This window comes from Strix aluco, chromosome 1, assembly GCF_031877795.1.
Source record: "Strix aluco isolate bStrAlu1 chromosome 1, bStrAlu1.hap1, whole genome shotgun sequence".
Taxonomy (NCBI): Eukaryota; Metazoa; Chordata; class Aves; order Strigiformes; family Strigidae; genus Strix; species Strix aluco.
Window position 1 is genome coordinate 36,422,167 of NC_133931.1, and position 27,499 is coordinate 36,449,665.

Consider the following 27,499-nt stretch of genomic DNA (forward strand, 5'->3'; position numbering starts at 1 on the left):
CCTACTACAAGTTGATATACATTTAACTTTAAAATACTTGAGATGGTTGTTTACTACACCAAAGACACTAAGTTTCAGAGGAAGTCTTTAATAAGGCTCTCTGAAATGCTAAATGTAAGCCATTATGCAGAAGCAAATGAGATTTGAAAGATCTCAGCACCTCAGAGAAGTCCATGTCTATAGGAGAAAGAAGCGTTCCCACCATTTGGTTTTTAGCTTTTCAATGTTTGAAATAGCCAACTAATATCCCTGTGTTCCCTATATAGATAATCTGAAGAAAGATTCCTACTGATAATTTACTGGGGTTCTGTTACATGTAATAGAATTACTATGCAAAGGGTCAATTATATCACCTAATTTTACCTACCTACACTGCATCCTGTTGACGTTCTTTCTGAAGTCAATGGGAAAGGGCACCTCTAAGGGAGGATTCATCACATCCAAAATCGGTGGCAGGGTAGACAGGATGACAGTCCTCTGGGTGTAATTTTTTTTCCCCTCTGTTGATTGTAGAGGACCCTATGCAACTTAACATCCAATTTGAATTAATTGTGTATGGCAGAAAACTGAGATAAATACCAACCTACAAGGGTACCAATACCAGTCAGATAACACTGCCACACACTAGTGAGTGTGGCAAAGCAGCACAGAGCTACATGAGGTACTGTTTTGCTGCTTTGGAATGCTGACAAAAACAACTGACAGATGTATAAGACTTATCTTTTTAAATCCAAGTTTAGCAATGACTATAGGCCAGCAAAACAAAGCCCAAAACAGCTTGGAAGACACCTGTAGAATGTAATCTTTCTGTGTTGTTGTACCTATTGTATGACACCATTTTCTGGAGACCAGATTATAAAAATATTTTTTTGTCACTCTACCTTTTCATCCAATTCAAACAGTATAACAAAGACCTGATGGTTTACAAAGCCATCAACAGCACACATTCTCCATCATGTCAGGGGCATGTATCCCCACCCAGCATAACTTCAACCAAGCAAATGCATTTCTTGTCTCAGTTGAATAATACAATGTTCATTAAAGATGCATGTCTTTATGTAGGACATAGTTTTGGAAAACCCCAAGTAGAATGATAAAAAACCAACGGTGTTTTTCTGAAGTCTCAAACTTTTATGTGAACTCCCAGCCAAATTCTGATGACTAAACATTTGCTGTTGAAGAACAAAAGCTGTTTTCTAGACCATGGGCAGAATATTCATGGAAACAAATCTCTGAAGGAAGCCAGGCCCTAAAGAAGGTGGGAGCTGAACTTTATCTTACAGTGAAAACCAAAGGGGAAGAACAGATAAGACAATGCTTCTGCACAAAAATATTTGCGCCACAGTACATTGAACATGAGTCACTGAAAGTCATGATGTCATAAAAAAGACAAAAACTGTAATTATGATTTAAAAATAGGATTATAGCCTGTGGACAGAAGAAGTAATCCATCTGATCATCAGTCTAGAAAGCAAGATATACATGATTAAGTGGCTTCATGTGTTTGGCGTTCAGAGAAGTCAGAGAACATGATAATGATCTTCAAATATATAAAATACTGCTTCACAGAAGAAGGAAACCATCTGCTCTGCAAGGCAGGGAGGACAACAAGGGACTCAAACTGCAGTAAAGAGGCTGAACATAGGAGGTTTCTGACTGAAAAGACTCTGTAGATGTGGGGGATATCTAGGGGAGATTACCCTGGGATGTTGTGTTTTTCAGAAACAGAAAACTTCTGCCAGGAATGGCACAAGCACAGTGGTCCTGCTGTAGGACAAACTACAAAATTATATTTGAGGTCCCTTTCTGCTCTACTACAGTATAACATGCTTCAAGTTTGACTGAATGTGTGGAGTATGCTATGTGGAAAATGGCTGAAAAACACCAGCTCCCACTATTTGCTATGCCTTCCTCTCCATACCTTTGTCTTTGCAAGAGACCTTCAAGCACGTAGCTTTGTCATTTATTTTCTCACAGCAGTGGGGAACTGTCCAGGGACATTTAGCCCTTGATTTTCAGTGGTTGCCCTACCCCCCGCAATACAAAGTGGGTAATCATCTCTTTTCCAAGATGTCTGTAGGCTCCCATTAAAAAATACCTGTGCTTAATCAGAAAGACTTAAGATCACTTACAAGTGCTGAGCAGACAAAGCATAACAGAACTTTACTGCCAACTTTTTGTTGCATTCCGGTTGCAACTGATCTATATTCTTCAAAGTATCATCATCCTAGGTACCTGGACAAAATGCCAGTAGTAGTAACAATGGTAACGATGATGAAGATTTTGTACTGAGATTAGTAAAATCACACTAGAGTTTCTGAGGCACGAATGTGTGCTTGACACCCTTCCTATGTTTTCTCAGTTATTTACAGTTGTGTTCCCTGTCAGAAATAAAAAAAGTATACTATAAACAGAAACATATATGGAAAACAGCATACAATCATAGGAAGGCCAGTGTAGTTTGTGGTTTCAACAGGTATTAGCAGGCTAAAGGAAGTTTGGAGCATCACTCCCCATCCCACCAAGGTCTACATTTTACTAAGCTAATGAATGTAAGACTCACATAGTGGGAATCTTCAGTGTGATTTGCCTTTGTTATGTGTTAGCTAATTGGAGGTAAAAGAATAAAACTTTTTTATGAAGGTGGATTCCAAGGGGTTATCTGCACTCCATTCAAATATTGATTGTACAGCCCATCTATTTTGCTACTCTTCTATTAGAAATCTGTAAAATGAAACTAAAGTGCTAGGAAGTAAAGAGCATGAGGAGGTAGAACACAAAAATTCTTCAGCTGGAATGAATGACAAGTACATGTGTTGCCTCAGGTTCAGACAAGATAAGTTGTTTAACCTCTCGAAGCTTATCTTTTTTTGAAAGAATATACACATGGTCAAAACTGGGCAGAATGTAGGTAAGCCTAAAACCAGCTACCTTTCAGCTGTGTGCATGTTTCTACACTGCATAATAAAAAGGAGAGAAGTTAGTTCTGAATCTGTCTTTGAGATGTAGGTCTGTGGTAGAAAAAAGAGCTGGTACTTTAATGTCTAAAAATACAATGGTTAATGTTTGGGCTTGGGGCTTTTAGAAATAAATATGTATAGTACCAGTAACAAGCAAGCGGTGGAACTCAGCACTCTGAAGGGTTAAAGTGAACTTTAATCTTCCACTGATCACCCGCTGGTACTGTGTCTTCATAAATTTCCCCCGTTTATGGAGTGTTTTTGATGGGAGGCAATTCTTTGTTGAAAGTTAAGTGCTCTTTTATATGAATAAATAAAGAAGGCTTTGGTTTGAATGAATACATTATTTTGACAAATGTTTATTGGAAACCCAATTATGGCTTCATAAATCAGTGCTATCTGTGGTACATCAGGTGAGCTCACCCATGCCATCAAATGGCACGTTGAATATTAGTAGGATAATTAAAACAATTCTGTTGAATGTTGTCCCTCTTACCCAAGTCTGACAGTAGTCAAAACAGGAAGAAACTGTTTATTATTTTTATTTAACTTATTAAAATACTTCTTGTAAGATGTAATGGACATACTTAATAAAAAAGAAAAAAACATTTGTTTTCAATTTGCAGTTAGATTAAAATGACAAGGTCTGGCATGATGCACGAACTGAGTGGCAGCTGAATTTTAAGAGTAGTCAGGGAACAGAAGGGATTTGTATGAAGTCTATTGTTTGAACTTTACACCTAGGTGAAGTGGGGCATTGTTTGTTTTGTCTGAAGTGGTCACTGATGATATGAAACGTGTCTACAGTGAATTCACATTCTTCCTTGTCTTCCCTGCTACAGTGATTCTGAGTTAGAATGACCAAATGAATGTGAAGCCATTTTCATAACTATGAAAATGAAGGGAATCAAGTGAAAATCTTGAACTCAAAGTCAAGAAGGAAGGAGGAGGTTAAAGTTAAAAATAAATAAATGTAGACAGAAGACAAGCTAACAGGATTTCCCATCTCTTGAGGCCCTCTGACTGGTGGCAGCAAAATGGAGACATTTACAGTATCTGTGGCAGGACAAGATCCATTTAAGCTTTAAGAAAAGAATCTGCATGATTTCCCAAAGGATCATTTCCCAGTTTTAGGATATGGCTAAATTTATATCCACTAGGACTTGCAAGCATAATATAGGGATTGAAACTTAAGTAACTGGGTTTGGCGTGTATTTGAATTAGTGTGATACAAATAGCCACCTAGATGCCTTTCTTACCAATTCAACTTCAGTGTAACATTCTTCTCAGTGGCACAGAAGAGGGAACAAGGAGACATAAGGAGAACAGAAGACAGCACAGCCTTCTGCTTTTCTCCCACGAAAGAAAATACGTGTTAGGAGTTGGCCAGAGAGATAGCAATGAAATACTTTTATTTGTCAGTTCCCTGAAAGGAAAAAAAAAGAATCACCAAGACAATTTTTTTTTGTTTCACCAGAAACTAACCTTCCTCCAGAGCAACTCAGGCTCCAGATTTCTGGCAGGATGCAGACTACCTGGAGGCCTCAGGGGTGAACCTCCCACAGCAGGACTTCGCAAAAGCTCATATTTCCCCTGAAATCTGCCTCTCAGATAATGTACAAAGTTTGAGGTCTTCTTCCAAATAATGGTTAAACAAAATTTTGTCATTTTCTGCAAGATGAAATAATATTCTCCCTTTTCCACCCTACCCTTCTCAGGATTTCAGATGAACAAACAATAAAGTGTGGGAAGCAATATGGGGATAGTCTTCACTGTTTAGGATCCTATTTTTTCATAGCAAAGTAAGAGCACATTCAGCCTAAAACCAGGCATACATTTTGCTGCCAAGGGGATCATCACCAGTAATAAATACCCTGTTAGATAAAGGAGACAGAACGTAGGTCAATCATGGTGCATGAAGCAGGATGGAGCCTTGGGCTGCTTCTCTTACCTAAGCAGCTGTTCCAGGGCAAACAGATCTGGAAATCTCTTTTCCAATGTAGAGAGAAGTGAAGGTACTGTTTTATATATTTGTTTTGGGAAAACTATTGCTTAAGTCTCATGGATTGTGCTTTTTTAAGTCTTAACTTCTGGACCCACATTCTAGTTAACCCTAAGTGGAAATGAGGGATTTTAGAAATAAACTCTTCTTACTACGCTGCCTTTTCATGCGTATCCTCAGAGAGGCAGACCATTCAGTCCAAGCTATGCACCTAGAAATTAAATTCCTTGAATAGGATTAAGGAGATGTAAGTAGTTGGCCTGGTAAAAGAAAACTGTGAAAATGGAAGAGGAAAGAAACACATTTAGAAACTTCCCTGAGCTCTGCTGAGGCTGGAAGTATAACAAGAAAAAGGCAGTCTGCAGTCCATGGACTTGACATAAAAGGTGCAAGACACAGCTCTTCAGCACCCTAATTATCAGCCAAAGCATCAGCCCTTCCTCCAAAGTTTTAGATGTTTGCTGTCAATCAATAATGCTAACAGATTTGGTTCCTGGCAAAGTTTATCATTTTTTCTTATCTCTGGTCTCTTTTCTCAAACCTTGTTTCCTCCCCTTGCCTGTGGCTACTCTAACTGCAAATGTGAATTATTGGAAGGGGAAAGGAGGGGAGAGAAAGAGCCACAGTTTTCATAATTCAGATTTAAAACACAGCAGATCTGAAAGACTTCCCTTTAGATTTTATTTCAGAAGAAGCTGTGGCTATCAACCTTATTTCCTTTGTTGTTGATTTAGCATTTGAACACAGGACTGAAATGTTGTCTAATTTCACCCTGTCTTCTACCAAAAAATCTTGATGGACAAGCTGGTTATTCCATCATTTCCCAGCCCCTGTGAGTGCAATGCATCAGAACAGTTGCTTCTCTTCTCTTCAGTGACAAAGATAAAAGAATGCACCACTGCATACCTTGCATAGCCTCCTCTTTCAGTGGAAATCAGCATTCAAAATATTACATCTTAGAGCTCAAAGGAGAGAAAAGCTTCAAGGAAGACAGTTCTTCCTTTATATGCAAGACTCCTGTTGCCATCCATAAATCACTCAGGCTGCTATTATAATCCAGAACAACAAGCTGGCATCACCCCTAAATACAGAAGGTTGTGTGAAAGATTAGCAGAACAAAAACAATAAAGGAGTCATTAAAACACCTAGAAGATAAAATGCTTGACAATATCTCCCAAATTTCCTTGTGGCAAGACAGTGATTGAGCCATAAATCAAAGCTGTTCTTCTTCAGGGGATATTTAGGGAGAAGCAGTACAGTTTGTAACTATGCACATCTAAAGAACTGCAGCTCATACACTAATGGGGCAAAGCAGATAATGATCACCGCCTTCAATTATTTCAAATGCACTCCTCTTTCAGCAACAGAAGAAAAGCAAGCCCTGTTTTTAACAGAATCAACATAAATGAATAGAATATGGTTTTAATGCTAGCTTTCATTTGATTAACTTTTAGCTTTTTGTATGTTTTATTTGCATTGCTGAAAACTACAACAATGAATTGTTTTGGATAGATAGATTAAATTGCTTCTTTTTCAAAAGTAACTTTGACCAGCACATAGAGAAATATTCATGTTATAAAGGCTTTGTACAGCATCACAGAAAACAATAGTTATTCAGAGCCAATAACTCTGGTCCATTACATACTACTCAGTGATGATACACAAGAAACAATGACAGAGAAATAGACCGTCCAGCAAGTATTTGCTTTGAAGTCTGCACAAAAAAACCTATACTGTTCATTGCATTATGAAATTTTGAAATCTACCAGTTTTCACTCTATCTTTTTGTCCTGCCTCTCCATCAACTTCATCTGGACATGCCTGTGGTCTGCAATAAGCAGTGGGATGAAAACACCTGTAGTAAACAACAAGAAAAATAATACCTAACACTAGACTAAGAACAGTTAGGATGCTCACTATTGTAAAATGTATTTCCTTGATAATGGCAGGTTTCCAGAACATATATAGAAATAAAATACCCAGAGTTACAACAGTGTGAGTAGCATAATAAATAGAAATGCAAACTTTTGTTTTTCTCCCCTTTATGTTAAAAAAGGTAAAAATTAGAATGATTCCAACAACAGTTCTGTACAGATATTCCATCTTCTTAGATTTGCAAAATGTCGTATGTTGTTTCAAAGTCCAGCTGAAGCCACAGATCCAAAGAAATACCAGCAGAATTACAGAACTTCTAACACTTAGTAAAGTGATCAGTGAAATACTGAGTATCCAAGAAGTGATGGTGAGCAGTTTATAGAAAAGATACACTAACTTGGGAAGCACACGAAATTCATCTTTATCAGGCAGAGATTTTCGTAATGATATCTGATAATCAACTGTTGAAAAGGAGATACCACAAAAAGACACAATAATGGCAGCATCTAAACAAAACACAAGGAAGAATGTTAAATTGAAGAAAAATATACTTATTTTACATTATAATTTCTGGATAAACTTTCAGACAAATTCATGCTTTCTCAGCACTTTCTTTATACCAATTTTATATTTCTTCTGTGCTCCTGAACAAGTCACCTTAATTTTAAGGCTCAGTTTAGTTACCTAAATCTAGGCATCTAATGCTGTTTGGTATGCCTATGTTATCCTGCCCGGACTCTGGCTGTTAATGGTCTCACCAAAGTTCTGTGTCATATTTGCCATCTCCATACACAGATGACTTAGTCCCAAAGTATTGCAAATAGCCCATAAAAACTTAAGTTTCAGCAACTAATACTGTCTCTGGGTTGTCTATAACGTAGAAATCTATAACTAAGACTTGACCCTTCGCATGGTCATATCTGAGATTCGTCTGACCATTTTGTCTGAGTACCTATTGACTCCATGGACTATGAAGGAACACTAGACAGCAGTGCAGGTCTCTCCATTTGGTTAGATAAATTCCATCCCTGAGTAAGTCAATGTCTTGCCAATAATCCTACTAGTTTTAGAGCTGAAAATGGTACTGAGGGTTGAGTCAGTATCTCTTAATCATACTGCATTCTGTGATGCCGACATATCCTTAGTTTTTTTCTGACTCTGTCATTCATCTGTAACGTGGATGATGGTAGTGACAGCGCACAGGGCTGCTCTAAATACATTACTGATTTCAAGATGCCCAGTTAGCAGTTTTAAATGAAACTGTAAGCAAAAAGACATAAAACAAACTACTCTGCAAATTATATACTAATTGTATTCAATACCTTATTTTCAAGTGATGTATCATTATGTTTCTATTAGATATTATGGTTTGTTAGAGTGAAATCTTCCTTCTCATGGATTTAGCAGAACAAACCATCTACTAGACAGAAATTATAACTAAATGCAGAGTAATTATACAGTGGAGTGTATGTTTTTCAAGGTACATTTAAAATATTATCCAATTACATGAGTTATCCTTTTAGGTAAAATGGTACTCAACTTGCAAATTAACAAGAAAGACAGACTCACACTGACAGAAATTATCTTTGCTATGTTCCATGAGGATGTAAATCTGGACAAAAAGTTGTGGTGTGGTCTCAAGAAAAGTGTTGAATACCCTGAGCATGTTAATATCAGTCACTACATCAATGGCTTGTTTTTGAATGAAGTTGGGAGGGTCAGTTTCTGATGCATCTCCACTGCTTTTTTGTTTAAACGCAGCTTGGCAGCCATACTTCAAAGCAAACCAATACCTATAAAAAAAGGAGACTTGATTAGACAGCGTTGTTTAGAAGCACAACTCAATAAAATCATATAGGGTAACAACAATTTTTCCCATTTCATTCTCCATTCACATTATATTTTTGACTGTAATCCATCACCTTCTACTAAGAGAAAATTTTGTCCAATATCTATCTGGTATCACTGATATCAGATAGTAATTTAAGCCCAGAGATACCGATGTAATGTAAAAACTACTAGAACAGAATGAGACTTGGCTGAATAAAGATTACAAGCTTTATTTTGTTAGGTTCTTATTTCTTTAAAAGTACAGCATTTCTGAAAATTCCCTTAGCATCTCTCCTCAGTTTCTCTTTGAGATACTCATTCACTTTCTTTGGATCTTTTTAAGGGTATTAGTGAATATCCTACATCTATAGGATATTATACTTATATAGGTGTACATCCACATCTATATAAGTATAATATAGATCCATAAGCCCCAACAATAATAGCTGATGAATTGCAAACATACAACAGACTTTTAAAAAAAATCACTACAGTGTTATTTTCTAAATACTCAGGAAGGTATTCATTTCAGAAATTGATTTTCAAGACACATGGATTCCTGGGTTGACAAATTCTATTAATAATCTGAGTGGTTTTACATGAAGAAGCCATTTGCCTTGGCGAATGAGTGCACCTGAATGACTTCTAGAACAGTTCTGGCTTATTTTCAATTAAGCCTAAATGAACACCTCCTCTAAAAGAGCAGTAAATGCAAAGATACATGGAATTAGTTAGTCACGACTGGTGTACATCCTCTGTTGTAAAGAACATGTTCTGTTCAGAATATCTCTAACACTTTGCTTAGAGATAAATAAAACGTAGCTGTTATTCCCATTTTCTAGACCTTTGTCTCAGGCCTGGAGGTGGACATAGCACCTCAGAGGGGAGAGAAAGCATAAGTTTTAATCAATAACAATTCTGATAATTAAGGGAGGAACCTGCTATTGTACACTGTAATCTTTACAGCTCTGTTTGGGAAAACAGGATAGTGGCTACAACCTGATGTAGGACCAGAGCTCCAGCTGCTGGAAGTTACAGTATTTCCACTGTCCCTAATGAACTCACACACACATACATGGCCCTGGTGAATGACCTGACTCATTGCAGTAGCTCTTTGGAAACCAAGCAAGGTAGGTAAGGCTATAATAAATGAAATGAGACAATTCCAGAGAAGGGGTTTTCACAGCTTAAGACCTCTTTCCAGTTGAACTGTTCAACAGCAAAGAAAAAATCTTTTGGAACTAGTTAACAAATGAAAGCAGGAGAAGTATCCTCGTAAGTATGCATGTAGATCCTATCTTAAAGCAAAGCAGTGCTTGCTCCCTTCTGTTGTTTACTTGATTTCAAGTGGTCAGTAACACTGACTGTGCAGATTGTAGACAATGCCTTGTAATTCTGCAGTACTGTAGTAGGCACTGTCGTTGCTAGTAACACAGCATAAGCTTTGCAAGGCCTCAGGACTCAGGCTTGCCAGGCTTGCTCTGTTTGAAGTTTTCATGACCTGTCTGTGACTTTGTTTTACTTGGTTTAGCTTGGATTTTCTACAGAAAAATTGGTGATTTCTTCCAATTGACCAGGTGGTTAATTTGGTTTACTTTTGTTTCTTTTTGTGTGGTACAGCTGTAGTTTTATATAGGTAACAGTAACAAGCAGATATTCTATATTGAATGAGATATTTATGACAGACATGATGTAGAATAGAGAAATATAGTCCTGGTATGATAACAGAGGTCCTGAGATGCGGAGGCACCAGATCCAGTGTAGAAGAGTACATGCATAAGTTGATAAGCAATGGCTTGACACTGGAGACTCCACGGCTATAAACAAATCACCAGTGGTCAGTTATAGAAATGCAGACCCGGAGCTGGATGAAACCAGTTTTAGGGGTAACAAAGAGAAAAAAGAAATAGTATCTAACATGCATAAAAGGCACCATAGATACTAAGTTTGGATGTGATGTGAAGCTGCAGAGAAATTAAGAGAAAGCAAAGTCTAAAAGCATGTTAGAAAACATACAAAAAAGACCCAAAGTGGATCCTAAGGGTGAAGAAAAAGAAACCATCAACGTGAACATCATGTTCCTCCCAGCAAGACTCCAGACACTGGTAACACCCCCACGCACCAGAATGAAACTACTGACCTTAAGATCCAGAGGAGCAGAGGAAAGGTGAGCAAAACACAAGGAAAAGGGATAGCAACTAAGAAACACATGTAACAATTTTAACCATATTATTATTACTGAAACTTTTTATGCATAGAAGTATTCTTTCTTTTCCTATAATAAATACATCTAGACTAATAATGACTCTTAGAATTAACTGTTACAATTTCACTTATATTAATAATAAATTCTTGGTTTTATCAGTATATAAATCCTGTGTGTTTTCTCATAAGCGGAATTTTGAGCATAACAGCCTTCAGACATCACTTTCAAGCCTATTTCTGCCTATTCAGTTCCCAGATATCTTGAGCTCCCAATATTCTTCTCCAGTGAACCCATTTTGACTCTAACTGGCAGGCAAGGACAGCAAAAACAGTCCCTTTTCAAGAAAACTCACTGTTATTCAGCCAGTTTTTCTCGCATTATAAACATTGCTAAAAGCTTTCCCCCTCAAGAGAAGAATTTAGTCATCTGGATTATGAAGATTACATCATTCATTCAGATCTATTTTCTTGAGAAATCAAGCGGAACACCACAGACCATCACTTGGTTATCTCACACAGCTGTATAAGCCCGCTAACATGCATGCATGAGAAAGGCAAGGTCCTATGCCTTGGCTTGCCTCCTACTTTCATTCCCTAAGGCTGAATCTGAGATGATTTCAAGATTTATGCTAAAGTGCCACAGGTTCCAGATTCCCTGATCATCCACAGGATCATACGCACTACGGACCCCATGAAACCCATGCAGTTTCATTTCCATTACATAGAAAACAGGGGTCACAAAAATCAGGTGTCATTAGACACCCAGATCTCACAGAATTATCTCATCCCAATATGACATTGGAGCACAGTCACCTTCTGCTTACAAAGGGAGCTAGGAAGAATTCCTGGCTCTTCCAGGTGTCCTCACCATCTTTAAAGACCAAATCCTTTGACCACAGGGGAGACAGTATCAGGGGATCTTCCACAGCTACAAGCGAGACAGCCAGGATTTGCAGGTCCTGGGTTAAGTGCATGCTAGAGGAATCATGACTTATTCCCTGGTATGTTAAAGCATGTCAACCATACAAGTGAGAATTGCAATCTGGAAGCATCAGTAGTAGGTGTAGAGCAGCTACGTTACTACTGAGGAGCCTTAGGGGAAGATCCTTTGCTCTTCTCCTTGCAGAGACTCATAGACTGCAGCCCCCATTCAGGCCATACGTTGATTCTGTGAGCTGGCTCTAGATCCATTATTTACTCCCAAAGGAAACTGTTTTCTGCTTTTATGTTTTTGTGTATTTATCTTACTGTTCTTTGAATAATAGCTCATAAGCAAAGAACTGAACTGTTTGGCAAGGCATCTATAGCTTTTTCAGTTTATAGAACAATTAGTATTACAAAACATCTGGTTCTTGCATCCGAGATGTAAACAGCTGTAGAGTTTGTAATGTTTCCAAGAAAAAACAATCGGGTAGACTGATCTATTAGTTGTCCATGGACTCATTCACCAGAGCCTGTGTTTGCCCAAGCAGGAAGAAGTGGAAACCAGCTGCACAAATTTCGAGCAGCAGAGCTCACAGCTGAGAAGGCAAATGACACACAAGGCAAGAGCCAGGAAAACCAAGAACCTAGTAAAAGGACTATTTCAGCTGGATGCACACCTGAAATCACTTGTCAGTTTTCAGAAGCATATTCATCTGAGTATGGTATACTAGGTTTATATTGTTGCAGGATGGTATGCTATAGTATTTTTCACTAGTTGTAGCAATTTCAGTTAGTCCACATCTGACTTTGAATATTGTATAAAATACATTGTTTTTTCTAGAAAAGTCCAAATACTTCCATTGCTCTCTGACTATGTATTAGGTGAGGTGGTGTTCCCTGAGCTCCACTTGCCTATGTCATTTACTGTAGTTCATGTGACACGTCCTTTATCCCTTAAGAGTATTTTGAGTTTACACTCCCATTCCCATCTGCCCATTTGGCATGCAGTATTCAGACATTTTTGGAAGGGCCCATAGCCAACTTTTAGGCCTAACATTGGACAACTGCATTCACAGCCAAAGGCAAAGTTCAATCTGTACTAAGGGATAGAACAGACTCAAATTTTCTCCTTTATCATGCCCACAGCTCACCTAAACACTGTGCCTGCTATGAATCTATCATAATTATATTCCTATATTAATATATCAATATATCTATTGTCATAGCAGCTCCATGTTTCAGTCTTCATAAACAGAAAAAAAGACTCTAATAAAAATACATTAATTAAAAGTATTGGATTGGTTATGTATTTTAAGTAGACATACATCTTAAACTGAAGGTGAAACGGGTATGTGTAGTGCGTCATTGATACAGACAAATGCAGGATTGCCATTTACTTTTTCTCCTTCTAAATTCATTAAAGAGGATATTTTTTTCATTAATCCAAGGTATATAAGCTACTTGGAAGCCAATAGAGTAAAAAAATCACGATTTCTTTACAGCTGGAATTGTCATATGTGAGCAGTAAAGAATTATCAGTGTTTCTAAATATCATATTCACTTTGATGGGAAAAAAAAAGGTTTCTGCCTTTGTAGTGTTGCCTTGTGGAGAACACATGATAGCACTCCTACTTGTTATAAACAGCTCCACTGTCTCTCTGTTCTTGAGAAGCTCCTACATTTTCATCATTTCATAAGGGTTGAAGTTTGCTTCTGGTCTTCTGTTAAATTAGGAAGGCTTTGGCTCTCCAAGCATGACTGGGAATTCACAGAGGTGACAGATACTTGGTTTTGTTGCTTCACAGCCTTCACATGTCATGGGCAAACTGCCTTGCCAGTGCTTCTGTGTCACCTGCTTCCTCTCAGATTTCTACTGAGGACCTTTCACTACAATCCCAGTACTACACTTCACATCCTGTCTCATCAAACTACACTGATAAAGATTTGGGTGCTGCTTAGAAATTCATGGAGAGAGAGTGTGAGAGAGACCTGGCAGCAGCGAATTCCAAATTCTGGTCATGCAGGCACAGTTTGCAGCATCATATAAATCCTTAATCAAAGGAAAATTATTCTCTGCTGCATGTTAAAATTAATCTTCTAACTATCAAAAGACTTGGATTAAGTCCATGAAACTGATTCAACTAAATAAATACTTAGGACAGTAAATTTATATTAAGAAAATGTGATCAAGCACATATTATTATGTAACCTCTAACTCACTTAAAGTATCATTACAAACTTTCCACTTTTAATTGACTGTACCTCACTGACTTGGTATCTTAAATACCTTTCTATTTATTTTGTCCTGTGGAACTTCTTGTTATACACATAAATTGCTAGAGGCGTGTTGCCAGCTTCGGTCCTTATTTTTGATCCATTCTTGGTTTGGGTGTGACTTAACAGGTGTTAAATCTATACCCATATAAACTGAACATCACCTATCTTGACTAAATTTTTCTCATCACATTTTAAAAACCTGTAATGAAATAGTCCCAGGCTCAGTGAAGCACTCACATTTACTCTGAAGTCTCATGGATTTAGAATTCATCTTTGCAAAAAAGTCTTTTTCATCTGCTCTGTAGGAGTCTGAGCCGCGCTGGGAGAAAGTTAGTGCAGACAGAAGAATGCAAGGACGAAGACAAGGCCAGCAAAATAAGGCTGGCAAAAACACACAAGATAGCAGATAAGTGAGAAACACCTGTGGTCAGCAAAAGCACACAAGTCTGAGCAAAACAGGGTATGAGATAAGGGAGTTTTGGCAAGTTTTGGGCTTTGCGTGCTAATTGCAATTAACCAATGCAAATGCTTGTAGAGGTGCGTGAACAGCGCGTGTAGATGACCTGTAGCCTATTAGAAGATAGATGAGTGCGTGTATGGAACTTAGTAGAATATAAATGTAACCAGAAAAGGAATAATAAAAAAAAAAGATGGACGACCTGATCATCACATTGGTGTTGCGTCGTTTCTGTTCCCGCATGGAGAAATAAGGACCCCGGCTAATGGTGACCCCGACACTGCTCCTGTTCAAAGGTACAAGGCATCTTGAGCCTACCTTTAAGCATCAAGAGACACAACAGCAGCTGCCAATATCACAATGGCTGCTGCCTGTATGGCCGCCTATTCTGACAGTGAAGGTTATTAACTGCTAAAATTTAGTCTTCCGCAGGTGTCCTTGACTGATGCTGCAAACTGCTACACATCAGTGGACTCCAGAATTCATATGGTGCCCCAGGGAAATGTCCCCTTTTTCCACATTCACTGACTGTATTACTGTCTTAATGTTGACTGTTATGCCACAGTCTGTTCTCAATTCTACCAACATCTGTGTGACCCATTTAAAGGGGTCGGGCTGAAAATAATTTTAGTCACCATAGCTAATATATACTTTACCAACTAAATTTTGCTCCTTGCAGAGAATAACATTTCATATGAAATATAATTACAGGTCTACATTCCTTCCAATGAAAGCCTCATTACATATGAAATAATTTTAAATTCATTTTTTCTCTATTTTTAATAGTTATATGTACATAAGTGTATACGCACATATTATTTCCATATTTATTACTTAGCATTGGCAACTAGACTGATTCCCATTGTGCTGTGCACTGTACAGACATAACAACATGAAGTTGCCTGTTTCAAAGATGGAACAAGAGGTATAAAAGACACAGGAGAGAGGGAAGAAGGAAAGAAAGAAAGGAAGAAATGAAGGAAGATAATTTGGTAGGATGTATTCACATCTTATAATTTCAGGCATCCTACGTTCACTGGTGAAATCATATTTACTGACTAGGCCCCTATTTTCCTCTGTAGTGAATGAAGAATATAGGTTCGTGCCCCAGATGACCTTCTGGAGAAAATCAACAAGTATGACCTGACTCCTCACAACATTTTTATCTATTGACTATAGAGATAAGCCTGAGAGACTCATTGTCTAAATTAACTGGATAAATCAGATGACTAAGAACTAGCACAGGAGGGACTTGTACATGGATAATGTAAAAAAACTGTATATAATAGTTGACCACAAAGGTACAAGCCGGATGACAGCTTGCTGTTATCAGTTTATACTTTACAGTATGCATTATCACACTGCTGAATTTTGAGGAGTGGCTGAAAGAACTTTGTAATTTATACATATCAACTTGGAAACTTTTTCTAAGTGTAAGTGGAAGCACAGGAAAGACTATCATTTGTGCAACAGAGAACAGGTGACCAAGTTGACAACACCGTCAGTGCAAAGGGCAAAATCGTGTTTACTAGATAATAAGCCACTCAGAAAAGATGGCACTAATTCTGGGAAGGAAGCTTTGAAAATTATAGAAATTCATGGTAAGAGGTATTCATTCAAAAGGGTATGAGTTCAGCTAAATCCAAGAGTTTCATGGATTACTTTAGAGTTAAGGTAATCCATTAAGATTTGCCTGTAAAAGCAGCATTTTGAATAGATACAAGAGCTGAGTCAAGATTACAGTATCTAGAGTTGTAGATGATCAGAGCTTGGATCTGAATTCTGAAAGTCTGTGTTGAAAGGTGACTTCTTAGCAGTAGGCACTAATCAGCAAGAAATTTTAGGGGCAATCTGGGAGCATAAAACCAAGCCAAAGGTGAAACCAGAATTACAGTCCTGAACAGATTACAGAGAATGAGGTCATGGAAGAGAAAGGGGAAGAAGGGAGGGTTTTGGCCAGACATTAGAAAAGCGGCTTCTGCCATTCTACACCACAACTACTGGCTTAATATTTATCATCAGTTATCAGAAAGAGAGGTCATGGCTTTAATTTCCTTTGGAAGAAACATACTCAGAGCGGCAGGTTTGTAAGTCATGAATACAAGAATGGCACTTCCAGCCATGCTGAAGATGAAAAGTCTTGGGGACAGACAAAAGGGAGAGTACCACAGTGGTCCCCGAGACATCCCCTCTAAAAGGCAGAACCTGGTAGAGTCCCTGTGGCCAGGTCTTGGGATATCTCACATGAACCAACTCATGTCCATGGATCTGGTTAGCAAATGAGAAACTGTCCAGAGAAATTGAAGATAAATTTTCTTTTTCTTCCAGATGTAGTATTTCTAAGTTTTTCTAATACCTGACACCAGAAAAATTAAACCTGTCAGTAAATAGTCCTCTGTGAAGTCTAAAACTTCAGGATTGTAAGAGGGGAAGAAGGAAAGTAAAGCTGATGAACAAAAGGAAAAAGAATATTGAGAGGCAGAAGTTAATTGTGACACCTAAAAGCTCCATCATTTTGCTTAATCCATGATAACATCAAGTGAATAAAACATGCGTATGAGAGGAATTTTTAAGCTGGTGTAAATATATCTTTCATCACTGTCCATAGCATAATATAGAAAGTTAAAGGAGGCATTTTAAATAAGTATTTTATTCAGTGCCTCTGATAAGTCTATATTCAGTCATGTTTCTTGCAATGTTGCATAGCCAAAATAATTAAAATTCAGGACTTTTTGCCAACATCTTTCACCTCAGTTTTAAAACGGAAATAAAATCTATATAATGATAATTTTATATCAAAGCCACCACCGAACGTTAAGCATATGGTATCTTAAACTATTCCTGGACATATGCCTTTTAGCAAACAAAGGTTCCTGTCACCATTAACTCAAGTCCCTGCAGGAAGTACAGCTGCAAGTATTCTTACTAACTATTCAACCATTCATTTCTCTCCTCAATCTTGGTGGTTTTTCTACATATGGTTAGACTCTCAGGTTCAAAAATAACCTCTTACTGCAGTTGTCTCACCCACTTAGTGTAATCATATTAATTCCCTTCCTAACATCATTTTGAAAACTGACATTTATCAGTTACAACAGTATTATTCCGTAAAGCAAGCATTTTATTAAATAGCCCTATCACAAGCCTGATGAAGCAAACAGAGTTAGGCTGTGAATGATAAAAATTATTACTTACAGTTAAACCGAAAGAAGGTCCACATTTCCATCAAAACCTGACATAATTTACCCTGGGATAAACAGACAAAAGTCCATTTGCTTACACGAGGCAGTAATTGTTAAGACCAGAAGTGGTCTTTTCCCTGAAGCCATATTAAGCATTTTTTAATAAACTGTCCTAAAGCAATATGATTTCTCATTTTAAAATAAATTTTTAAATGTGCTTACCTTATAAAAATTCCACACTGAAAGAAATGAACTAGAAAAATCCATTTCAGCTTCCCAGTATCAGTACCTTCCCAGTCATTTTTAAACCACTCATAACTGAATATCTGAGTTATTAATGATGAAAGACCTCTAAAACACAGTATCAATATACTCCAAGAATATTGTCCTTGAGAGAAATATTTACTAGCTACCCAGAAGTCCACTCCAATATCAACTATATAAATTATAATTCCACCAACTAAAAAAATAAAATTCTGCTTAGTAAATTTCATCATGCATTAGACTGTCACTGTTCTCATTCTCTCCTCACTTCATGTAAAGGAAAGTCAGAATTAATCTAAATGCTTTCCTACAATGGAGTCTTTTTCCTGATGATACCACCTTCTCATAGTGTTTTATACAAAAGTAAGTTGGGTTCTGCATTTTTATTATGGCAAAGGGACTTGCATTTTTCTATATTCCTGATTTAAATATTCAATTGACTTCACTGATACATGTCTATTCTGGAAAAGCTAAATGTAAATTGTCTCTTTAATTGGTGGAGTCATTCTTCATTACTGGTTCCTAAAAAGAAGAAGAAAAAAAGATTAGCAGTAAAAATATTTTCTTTTGAAGTATCATACAGCAATTCTCACGACCATCAAACAAGCAAGTACAAAATGCAGAATGTACTGAGATCTCAGTGAACAATCAGCCCAAGAGAAGCTGCACTTCTGAACTTGCTGAGGTCACCCACTCTCCCAACCACCGTAACTCTCCACTTACCAAGCAACTGTTGAGATAACTCCAAATAGTTGCAAAACATTAAGAAACAAGCTTACTTGTTTTTAAAACTAGTTTATGGAATAAAGAAGATTGATTCCTTCCCAGAACTTTCTTAACTTCTGAACCCTTCTCCCTTACTGTGCACAGCACAAAACACTGAGAAAACTCCTGTCTTGAGTACACACCATTGTATCAGAGTACACATCATTATGTCATTTCCAACTGTGTTACTGCATTTGTGTGCATACATCTAGTGGTCTTATCATTTCTGTGTGTTTTTCCATATGCAGCAAGGAAGTGCTGAATAGGATTGCAGCTCTCCTGTTAAAGAGACTTACTTATAAGGAGCCAGACCTGCACCAGTCTACAACTCTGAAAAATGTCTCCCAAGCTGTGTGAGTAGTAGCTACATACAGATGACCTAACCACATAGTCTACTACAAATAGAATTAATTCACAGGCCGAACTACATTTGCATTGCCTAACACTGCAAGGATTCTTGTGACCTCTTTGAGTAGTCCTTACACATCTTTTCTCTGTGGATCTACGGTACTTGCCAGGTGTGATAGAAAAACTGTAAGGCAGTACATTCTTTGCGTCATTCATTTCCATCACTGCAAATCTATAAACATTCAAATTACAAAGGCCCTTATTTCATTTGCATATCTTAGGAAAAAGGTGCTGGCAGCAATCCCAAAGGATGGGATGCAGGACATGCCAAAGCACTGGGTTTGGGCTGGTGCCACCGCCAAACAGCAGCAGACAATACACAGGGAACAGCTGCGCCAGGGAACTGGGGGCAGGGGAAGGGCATGCGGAGGCAGATCTCCTTTGGATTTTTGTGAATTTAGGCACACTGCCACAGAGGAATGAGACAACTGATTAATATCCCATGAACAAAACTTTTGAAAGGTAATGACTATTCTTCACCTGTGTTGACTGGGCTAGACTATGTTGTGACCCAGGTACAAATCCGAAAAAGAGAATGTAAGGTCTTAATTTCCTAATGAAGACAAGTGGGAACATAACAGCCTAAAAAAGGTGCTGGGTGTCTAAACATTATTTCTTTGGATCTAGGCATTAGCCTCTTGTTCTATCTCCTACTTAGTTTTCATGTCCTGGCCTAGAAGAGGTCAGAAAGATCAGGCAACCTTAGAGCTGGGATAGCTGGAATCCTTTCACTGTGCTTTCCCATCCTCTCCAATAAAATACTAGTAATCTCTTTCAAATCACTAATACAATTTATATCCAATTCACAGTCAGATTCGGGGAAGTGGACTTCAGCACAAAGTCCAGCATAAACTGAACTTCGTGTTTACAAATGTTTCATATCTGAAAACATGTGTATGAACCAACTTAAGAGTTTATTACTATGATTCATTCAAAAAATTTCAAAGGATATTGTATTTACTCTGTCTAAGAATGTCATGTCATTCTGCAGCTTTATGTACACCACCTTTGTCAAGCTGTATCCTTTTTTGTGACAAGAACATCATGCACAGTTTTTAGAACAGATTCAAAAAAACACCCCCCAAAAAAACCAGTCAGATTCACTATTTGGCTGTGGCAGGAAACACAACAGTAAAAGGTAAGTCAATAACTGGTTTCAAACAGAAAGTTCTTTGGATAGGCAATTTATGGCCAAAGTAGGTAGTATACCAAGGTTCACATTTAATGAGTAATACTGTACTAGACATTTGAGGGGCAAGGTGTAGCCTCTAATTTTGTACCTGAAATAAACAGGTAATTGGATTCCTCCCTCTTTACAACCTCCCTACCCTTTTGTATCTGAGCACTTGACAAAGAGGAATTATCTCATTATCATATTATCCCTAATAAGAAATGAAGTTTTACAGGGGATGTCCAGACTCCTCTGAAACAACAGGATGAAGAGTAGCTGTGACCCAGGTGATTTCTACTTCCGACACGCATACTGTCCAAACTGCTGCCATGCTGGCAGTCTGCAGAAGCTATCAGGTAAACTGAGATAAATGAGGAGCCACACATTATCAAGAATGTCAGCTTGCTCACAGTCCCATGATTATCTTGAATAAGGAATCTAGTCTTGAAAGAGCCTTGGAATGGCTGGTAAGACTCAGGGTTTACATTTTACTCATGGTAACGTAAAAAAATCTATCCAAGACTCACAAATCTGTGTTCCCGAATGTCCAGTGTCTTACTTCCAAGCCCAAGCACAAATGTCTGCTCACAGGTGCACATGAAATCTCTGTTGAAGATCTCAGCCCTTAATATCCCCTATATTTTATGCACGATAGCAGTCCAAAGAGCACCATGGTCTCATGTACCAGGTACAATTAAGTGCCATGCAAACTAACGTACTTTTACAGAATCATTTTGTGATAAAGCAGAAACAATAAAATGTGATTAGCAAGGCCTTCAGTTCTCACAATACATTTAAAATACCATTACAAAATGCAGACTTACCTTAACACTGGCCATGGATAGAGATTTTTCACTTTAAAAAATTGTAGAATTACATATTCGCATCCATACCTTTACAAGACTTGCAATCCAAGAAAAGTTAAAGGGCTTACTGATATAACAGAAACTGAAACTAAAATCATATGGAAACCAGGTGACACAGTTAATGATTTGCTACCTGTCAAGAACTGTCATTCTTATGAATATATTTTAAAAATTCTATTCTAAAAATTTGGTTTAGAAGTCCCTATCTGTATTTAATACTAAGCTTAGTATATTATAAATTTCCTTTCAATAAATTAATTTCACACTTTACTCCATAGAAGTACCATTTTACCTCTGTATGTTTATAATCTGTGTATGCACGTTCAAACTTAGACTTTAGTTTATTAGACCTGTTGAGCAAAAGCCAATTGGTATTTATGGAAACATACGTGTATATGTGTGTGTTTATATGTATATGGGTTTTTATATATATATTCCTTTATTCATTTATATACATATTTATATATCTCAAAGATTTATGAAAAAAGAACAATCCTTTTGGCTATAGTTGAATGCACTTTAAAATATGTACAAAAAGCTTTTCTGTGCAATGATGCATGAAGACACTGCACGCGACCAGGGACAAGTGATTAAAATTGTTTTCCTCTGGTAACACTACAGGTGTTTGCAAAAGTCTGCTCCAGCTGAGCTGTCAGCACTCAACACAATTTTTATGCATGTTTAAAAGAGCTGCAGGGTACAAAGAGCAGGTGTGTGATTCAGCCTCTGTGACTGTCCTGCACAAGGACATACCCTAAGCCAGAGCAGTCTATAGGTTTTCTAGCTCTTAGGACAGGAGATACACTCCTCTCAAGTGTCTTCATAACAAACATAGTATCAGTGCTTGCCTTTTCTTGTGCTCCTTCCTGCTTCCCCCTTATAGGTTAGAACATCCTAATCCTAAGCAGTTCTTGCAGTGCTTGAAATGCCATAATTTTGATGTCATCACTTGAAGAACAGAATCAATGAATCAATTTTCCAAAGCTAAAAAGCAGCATCTGAATCCAAAGCAGTACTGCAGAACTCCTGGTTCAACTGCACATGGCTCATTCCTGCAAGACAACGCATTGGGAAGACACCTTAGGACATCAGTGGGGCAAGCATTACCCATAACGGCCTTCTGAACAAATGCAGCAGAAGCTTTTCTGCCTGTGCAGAATCATCTCAGTGATTATTCAAAGATAACAGGCCTACTGCCTGCATGCCCAACAAGCTTTTCATAATGGCTGTGGGCATCATGAATGCACTAATTAAAAATGTTATATTTCTTATAAATAGTTGTATATTGCTCCAAAATAAAATCCTCGTGACTTGAGAGAAGCGGCAGCTCAGCAATTACAATGACACCTGTTCTGTTCTATAAATGATCAAATGAATACAAGCATTTGTATTCTGTTAGAATATAGCTTTTCTGAACAATATTTCTTTCAACGTTGGACTAAGCTACTGTGTGCTCTTGCAGCGAACTGAATATCTGATACCAGCATAAACCTATGTAATCTTTGCCCAGAAAAGAGTGATTCATCTTGTCCATCCTGTCTTGTTTTCCCCTGACTTTGTTCCACTTGCATAAAATCCACTGGAATGGACTGGATCACTGGTTCTTCACAACCTTCACTTCACTGGGACCTCAGTGGATGAGACTGCAAGAGTACCTGCAGACAAGTCTGGCAAACTGACTGTGGGCTAGACTATCTACATTTAGCAGCTTTTACCAAGACTGCCCCTCTCCATGGATCTGGGCCAGATTTGAAAAGCAACTGCCTTCCAGTACAACACAGATTTCCTTTAAATCCTAAACAGTCTCTATTGATCTTAGTCAATGATTAATATCATGCCTTCATGTATGAAAAATTTTGGTCATCTGAGATATGTTCTCCCTGAATTATAAAAATATACATAATTTAACAGCAGAGCAATAAATACGTTATATACTGAGTTTGGTATATACTTTGAAATTCTTACACCTCCGCCCTATCTTTTTAAAAATTGTAATAGGTTTTGCAAACTATTTGCCCAAATAGTGACTAAGCTCCTACAGCTTTAAACGAAGACATCTTAAATCAGCCAAGTCACAAACTCATTGCTGTGACCTTTGTTATTATTTAAAAATGACAAAAACTCTATAGCACAGAGAGAGAGACAAGGTTTCTGTATCTGATTCTTGGAGTGTAAATCAAGCAGTTCATGAGCTAAATTACTGGCTGGATTATTTATTTGTATTCTAGTTAGACTTGCCATCAAAGAAAGCACGTCTCTAAATTGTGACAAAACTCCTGTGGCATTCAGTAACTATCTTGTTATCTGGTTCCACATGGGGTAGGAAGGACCTTTTTTCTCTGCTTTGATTAGTGTTAACGGGACATTGGATATTTTATCTTTGGAACAGTGACTTATTCCAGGCAGGAGGAATAAGCTAAGGTCTTCATTAGGACTAGCACAGAAATAATCAAGATGAAGCGCTGACCTGAAAAACCTGGGTATTTCTGAAGATTCATTGTGTAAGTGTCTTTATTTTTGATACTTAAGCTTTGCAGTCAATTAATGGTTTTGCCATTGGTATTAATGGAAGTTACAGAAGAAAATGCTTGTCTTGAAGGAGTGTACTGGCCGATGACTTCACCTCAGTGTAACACATTCCCCTGCTTCTTCATGAATTACTCCAATATACTTGTACAAGCTGTCAGCAGTTTTCTACCACTGCTGCTACTTTGTACCCTGCTACAGCAGAACCCCTGATCGCCTGTGCAGTGAACCCAGAAGTTGAACTCACATGGAGTATTTATGCTCTGAGCAGCATTAACATACAGAGTTCTAGGAGAATCTCACAGTCACAGAAAGGCTGAGGTGGGAAGGGACCGCTGGAGGTCATCGGGTCCAACCCCCCTGCTCAAGAAGGGCACCCAGAGCCAGTTGCCCAGGACCGTGTCCAGACGGCTTTTGAATATCTCCAAGGATGGAGACTCCACAACCTCCCTGGGCAACCTGTGCCAGTGCTCGGTCACCCTCACAGTGAAAAAGTGTTTCCTGATGTTCAGAGGGAACTGTGTTTCAGTGTGTGCCCACTGACTCTGGTCCTGACCCCGTGACAGGACCAGAGGCAACAGCCCTGTGACAGAGCCTGGCTCCATCCTCTATGCACCCTCCCCTCAGGTATTTATACACATTGATGAGATCCCCCTGAGCTTTCTCTTCTCCAGGCTGGACAGTCCCAGCTCTCTCAGTCTTTCCTCACAGGAGAGATGTCCCAGTCCCTTCATCATCCCCCTTAATCATCTCCTACAAACCAGCTGATCTGGCTTTCTACATTTCCTACAAAATGCTGCCTCTCAATGTAGAAATCTTGCAGCCTACATTCCCTCTGCAAAATCTGCTTCACTTCTTTGTGGTTTAAGGTCTCTTTACTTATCTCTGTAACGGGTAACAAACATAAAAACAATGAAATTGAAAGAAAAATTCTGCAAGTACCAATAAATATATGCATATCTTAAAATATGTTTTATAAATAGCAGGTATAATTGTACTAAAATAACATGAAAACCTACCAAGCAAAAATCCTCTCAACAATACTGTCACGTACCAATGTCTATGAAGATAAATATCTCAAGAAATTTTCTATGTACTATTCAACTGTTTCTAATTATCACAGAACTACATGCTTGTGCTTAGATCTATTAAGTTATTACACAGCCACAGTGGAGAGACAATTTATCCTCAACATTTATTCTTAAAATGGGGAAGAAAGCCAAATGCCAGCGCTCAAAGGTTGCTTGAGTGCTAAAAATGCAGTGACCTTGTGGGATTTTCAGAAATACCAAACTGCATTTTATGTATCTCATAGTTGTAGAAAATTAATCCTCCATCATATATCACATTGTATATCACCAGAAATTCCACTTTATGTTTATTGAAACTCTTTTTTTTTTACTGATAGTCTAATATTCCCTGCTTCAGAATATTTTTCCCCTCAAAATTTTGTCTTAACAACATAAAACAGTCAGTGAACCAAAAGAACTTGGGGCTCCACACTGTGAGAAGCTGAAATGTCCTATGACTGTCTCAAAGCTTGCTTGTGTCTGTGCAGACCTCCAAGAGAAGCTGCTGCGGCCTGTGAATCGGTCTGGGGGATGTCGCGAAGAGAAGCGGGAGTGTATTGAAGGATGCACCCCCCCACTTCTTTGCAGTTGCATTGTCAGACTCCGTAGATAAGCCTCAAAGGGACAGAGGTGTGCTGAGCTGGCCCCATCCTGTAGCCGTTTGTGGCTCTATTGTGCAGGCCAGCCACCATGCCTGCATTGCTAATGAACTGACAAGAGGCAAAGGTTCCTGCCCTGAAGCCAGATGCAACAAAACCTGTTGGACCAGAGAAAAAAAAAAAACTAAAGGCGAGCAGATATGTTAATCAGCCGATACGATGAACTTAAAAAGACAGCAGAAAATTTTGTCTGTGTGCATCTACCATTGAAGCTTGATTCGTGTGCACCCACCACCGAAGAACTGAAGACTGAGGACCAACGGGACGCCGCTGGATCCATGGTGGTGACTATTCTTGCAGCCCTATCCCGCATCCTTGCTTTATTTCTGCCTTTTCCTTCCATTCTGTCCTATCGCTACCCCTCTTCACTTCTTTAATAATAAAAAAACCTGGTTTGGGTATACGGCATTTGACCTCGTTTGTGTCTTAATCTCGCTCTTGGGATCGTATTGAAACCTCCCCCGACATTGGATCGGGACACACACTCATATTTGTTTGCAGAGTATAATAGAAAGGCTTTCACTACGTCACTATTAACCCCTGTATTGTAAGGGAAACAACAGATGGGTTTGTGCAGGAAATAAAGATGGTAACAGAACCGGTACGTCGTTCTCCAAAGGCACCCACTGCTGCCACCTACAGACGAAACAGATTCACAGCTTCTGCCTAATATTAGAAAATGTATTCCTTTACTACAGGACAGTAACTTCAATAATAAGTATTCCCCGGGAACAAGTCTACAGTTCCCCAAACACTTCTTAATTTAGAAAAGAAAAAAGTATTGTGATGTTAAAAATAACTGGCACCTTACTACTTCTAAGTTATCAATGACATGTAAAACTTCAGGTAAATCATTTCAGAAATTTTCTCTAAACTTTCAGAATTTTCTTAGAAATGGGAAGCCACTGAAATACACAACTTGTCTTTGCTTAAGTAGTACCTTCTAATGACATAGCAACTAAACTTTACCTAAGGACTGAAAATGGGTTGAATGTACTACCAAATAGGTATACACATGTGCTACAAAATTAGCATAGTATGGTACCTCATGATTAGGTAAGTTCAGGTCTAGTCACAGTTTCTTATAAAACAGTATACAGGAAAATGATATGGGAAGGGACTGGAATATTGTGTATAGGGGTGCCTTGCTTACTTCAGCAGCATACCTGCATATAGAAAGGCTTCTTTCCTTTGACCTGAAACATCCTTTCTGTTGGCTGTAGTTCATGCTTTGATGAGCTTGAAAATAAAAAACAAATATAATAGGTTTATATCTCAAATAAGTAAAGTTTTGATTTAACAGTTAATCAAATAAATTGGCTTGAAGGCCTAAATTTAGGGATGGCCAGTATCTGTACTGTGGCACAGATTCTGTTTGTGGCTTTTGTGATACCTGGCAATTAACAGCTGCAATCAAAGTCCATGCCCAGGAGCAGATTTTTTTAATTGCTGCCTAATATATGCCAGCACAAAGCACTGCTGTCAAGCCTCTTGTGCATCACAAAGCAAACTTTGGCTGAATGGGTGACAGCAAGTTAATGCATACTGTTTATGTAGCTGAAGGGTTATCTAACACTTTAAGTGTACTAACTGTAGCTAAGTTAGCACTGATGAAACAGCCCAGAGGCAAGCATGCTGTTGCTCCCTGGACAGTGAAGATGCAGCGCTGCTGTCTGACCAGGCAGCTGAAAGGCACCCGTTGTTCTCAGGCCTTGGAGGCTAGCTGAAAATCTGGATTTGTGAGTCAACGCTAGCAAGTGTGGCATGGCTGGGCAGGTAGCAGGGCCCATCCTCTGCCTGGCGCTGCCCAGGAAGCCAAATGCCATCAAGTGGGTCTGTGGCAGACCAAGAACCAGCAATAGGGGAAGGACGAAAGACACTACTGTTAGAGTGGGGAACACCAGTTTGTCCATGCATGGCAAGATGCAGAACTTTGTTAGCATGCTGAAGCCTTTAATAGCTCATCTCCCAGCATGTATTGCACGTATTATTTGCCCATGGTAGCATTTAAGCAAACCAAAAAATTTAAACTTTGAAGTTTCATGAAGCTACAAAGCT

The 27,499-nt window shown here is 38.4% G+C and overlaps 1 protein-coding gene across 1 annotated transcript; it reads right to left on the reverse strand.

The window, feature by feature from the left end:
* Positions 1–6,346: 6,346 nt before the first annotated feature.
* Positions 6,347–18,365, reverse strand: XKR9 (XK related 9). The gene is made up of 3 exons (XM_074847217.1): positions 17,935–18,365; positions 8,407–8,630; positions 6,347–7,343 (listed from the first exon to the last, which is right to left on the reverse strand). The coding sequence occupies exons 1-3, from the start codon at positions 18,207–18,209 to the stop codon at positions 6,700–6,702; spliced, it is 1,143 nt and encodes a 380-aa protein (XP_074703318.1). The 5' UTR covers positions 18,210–18,365; the 3' UTR covers positions 6,347–6,699.
* Positions 18,366–27,499: the final 9,134 nt, after the last annotated feature.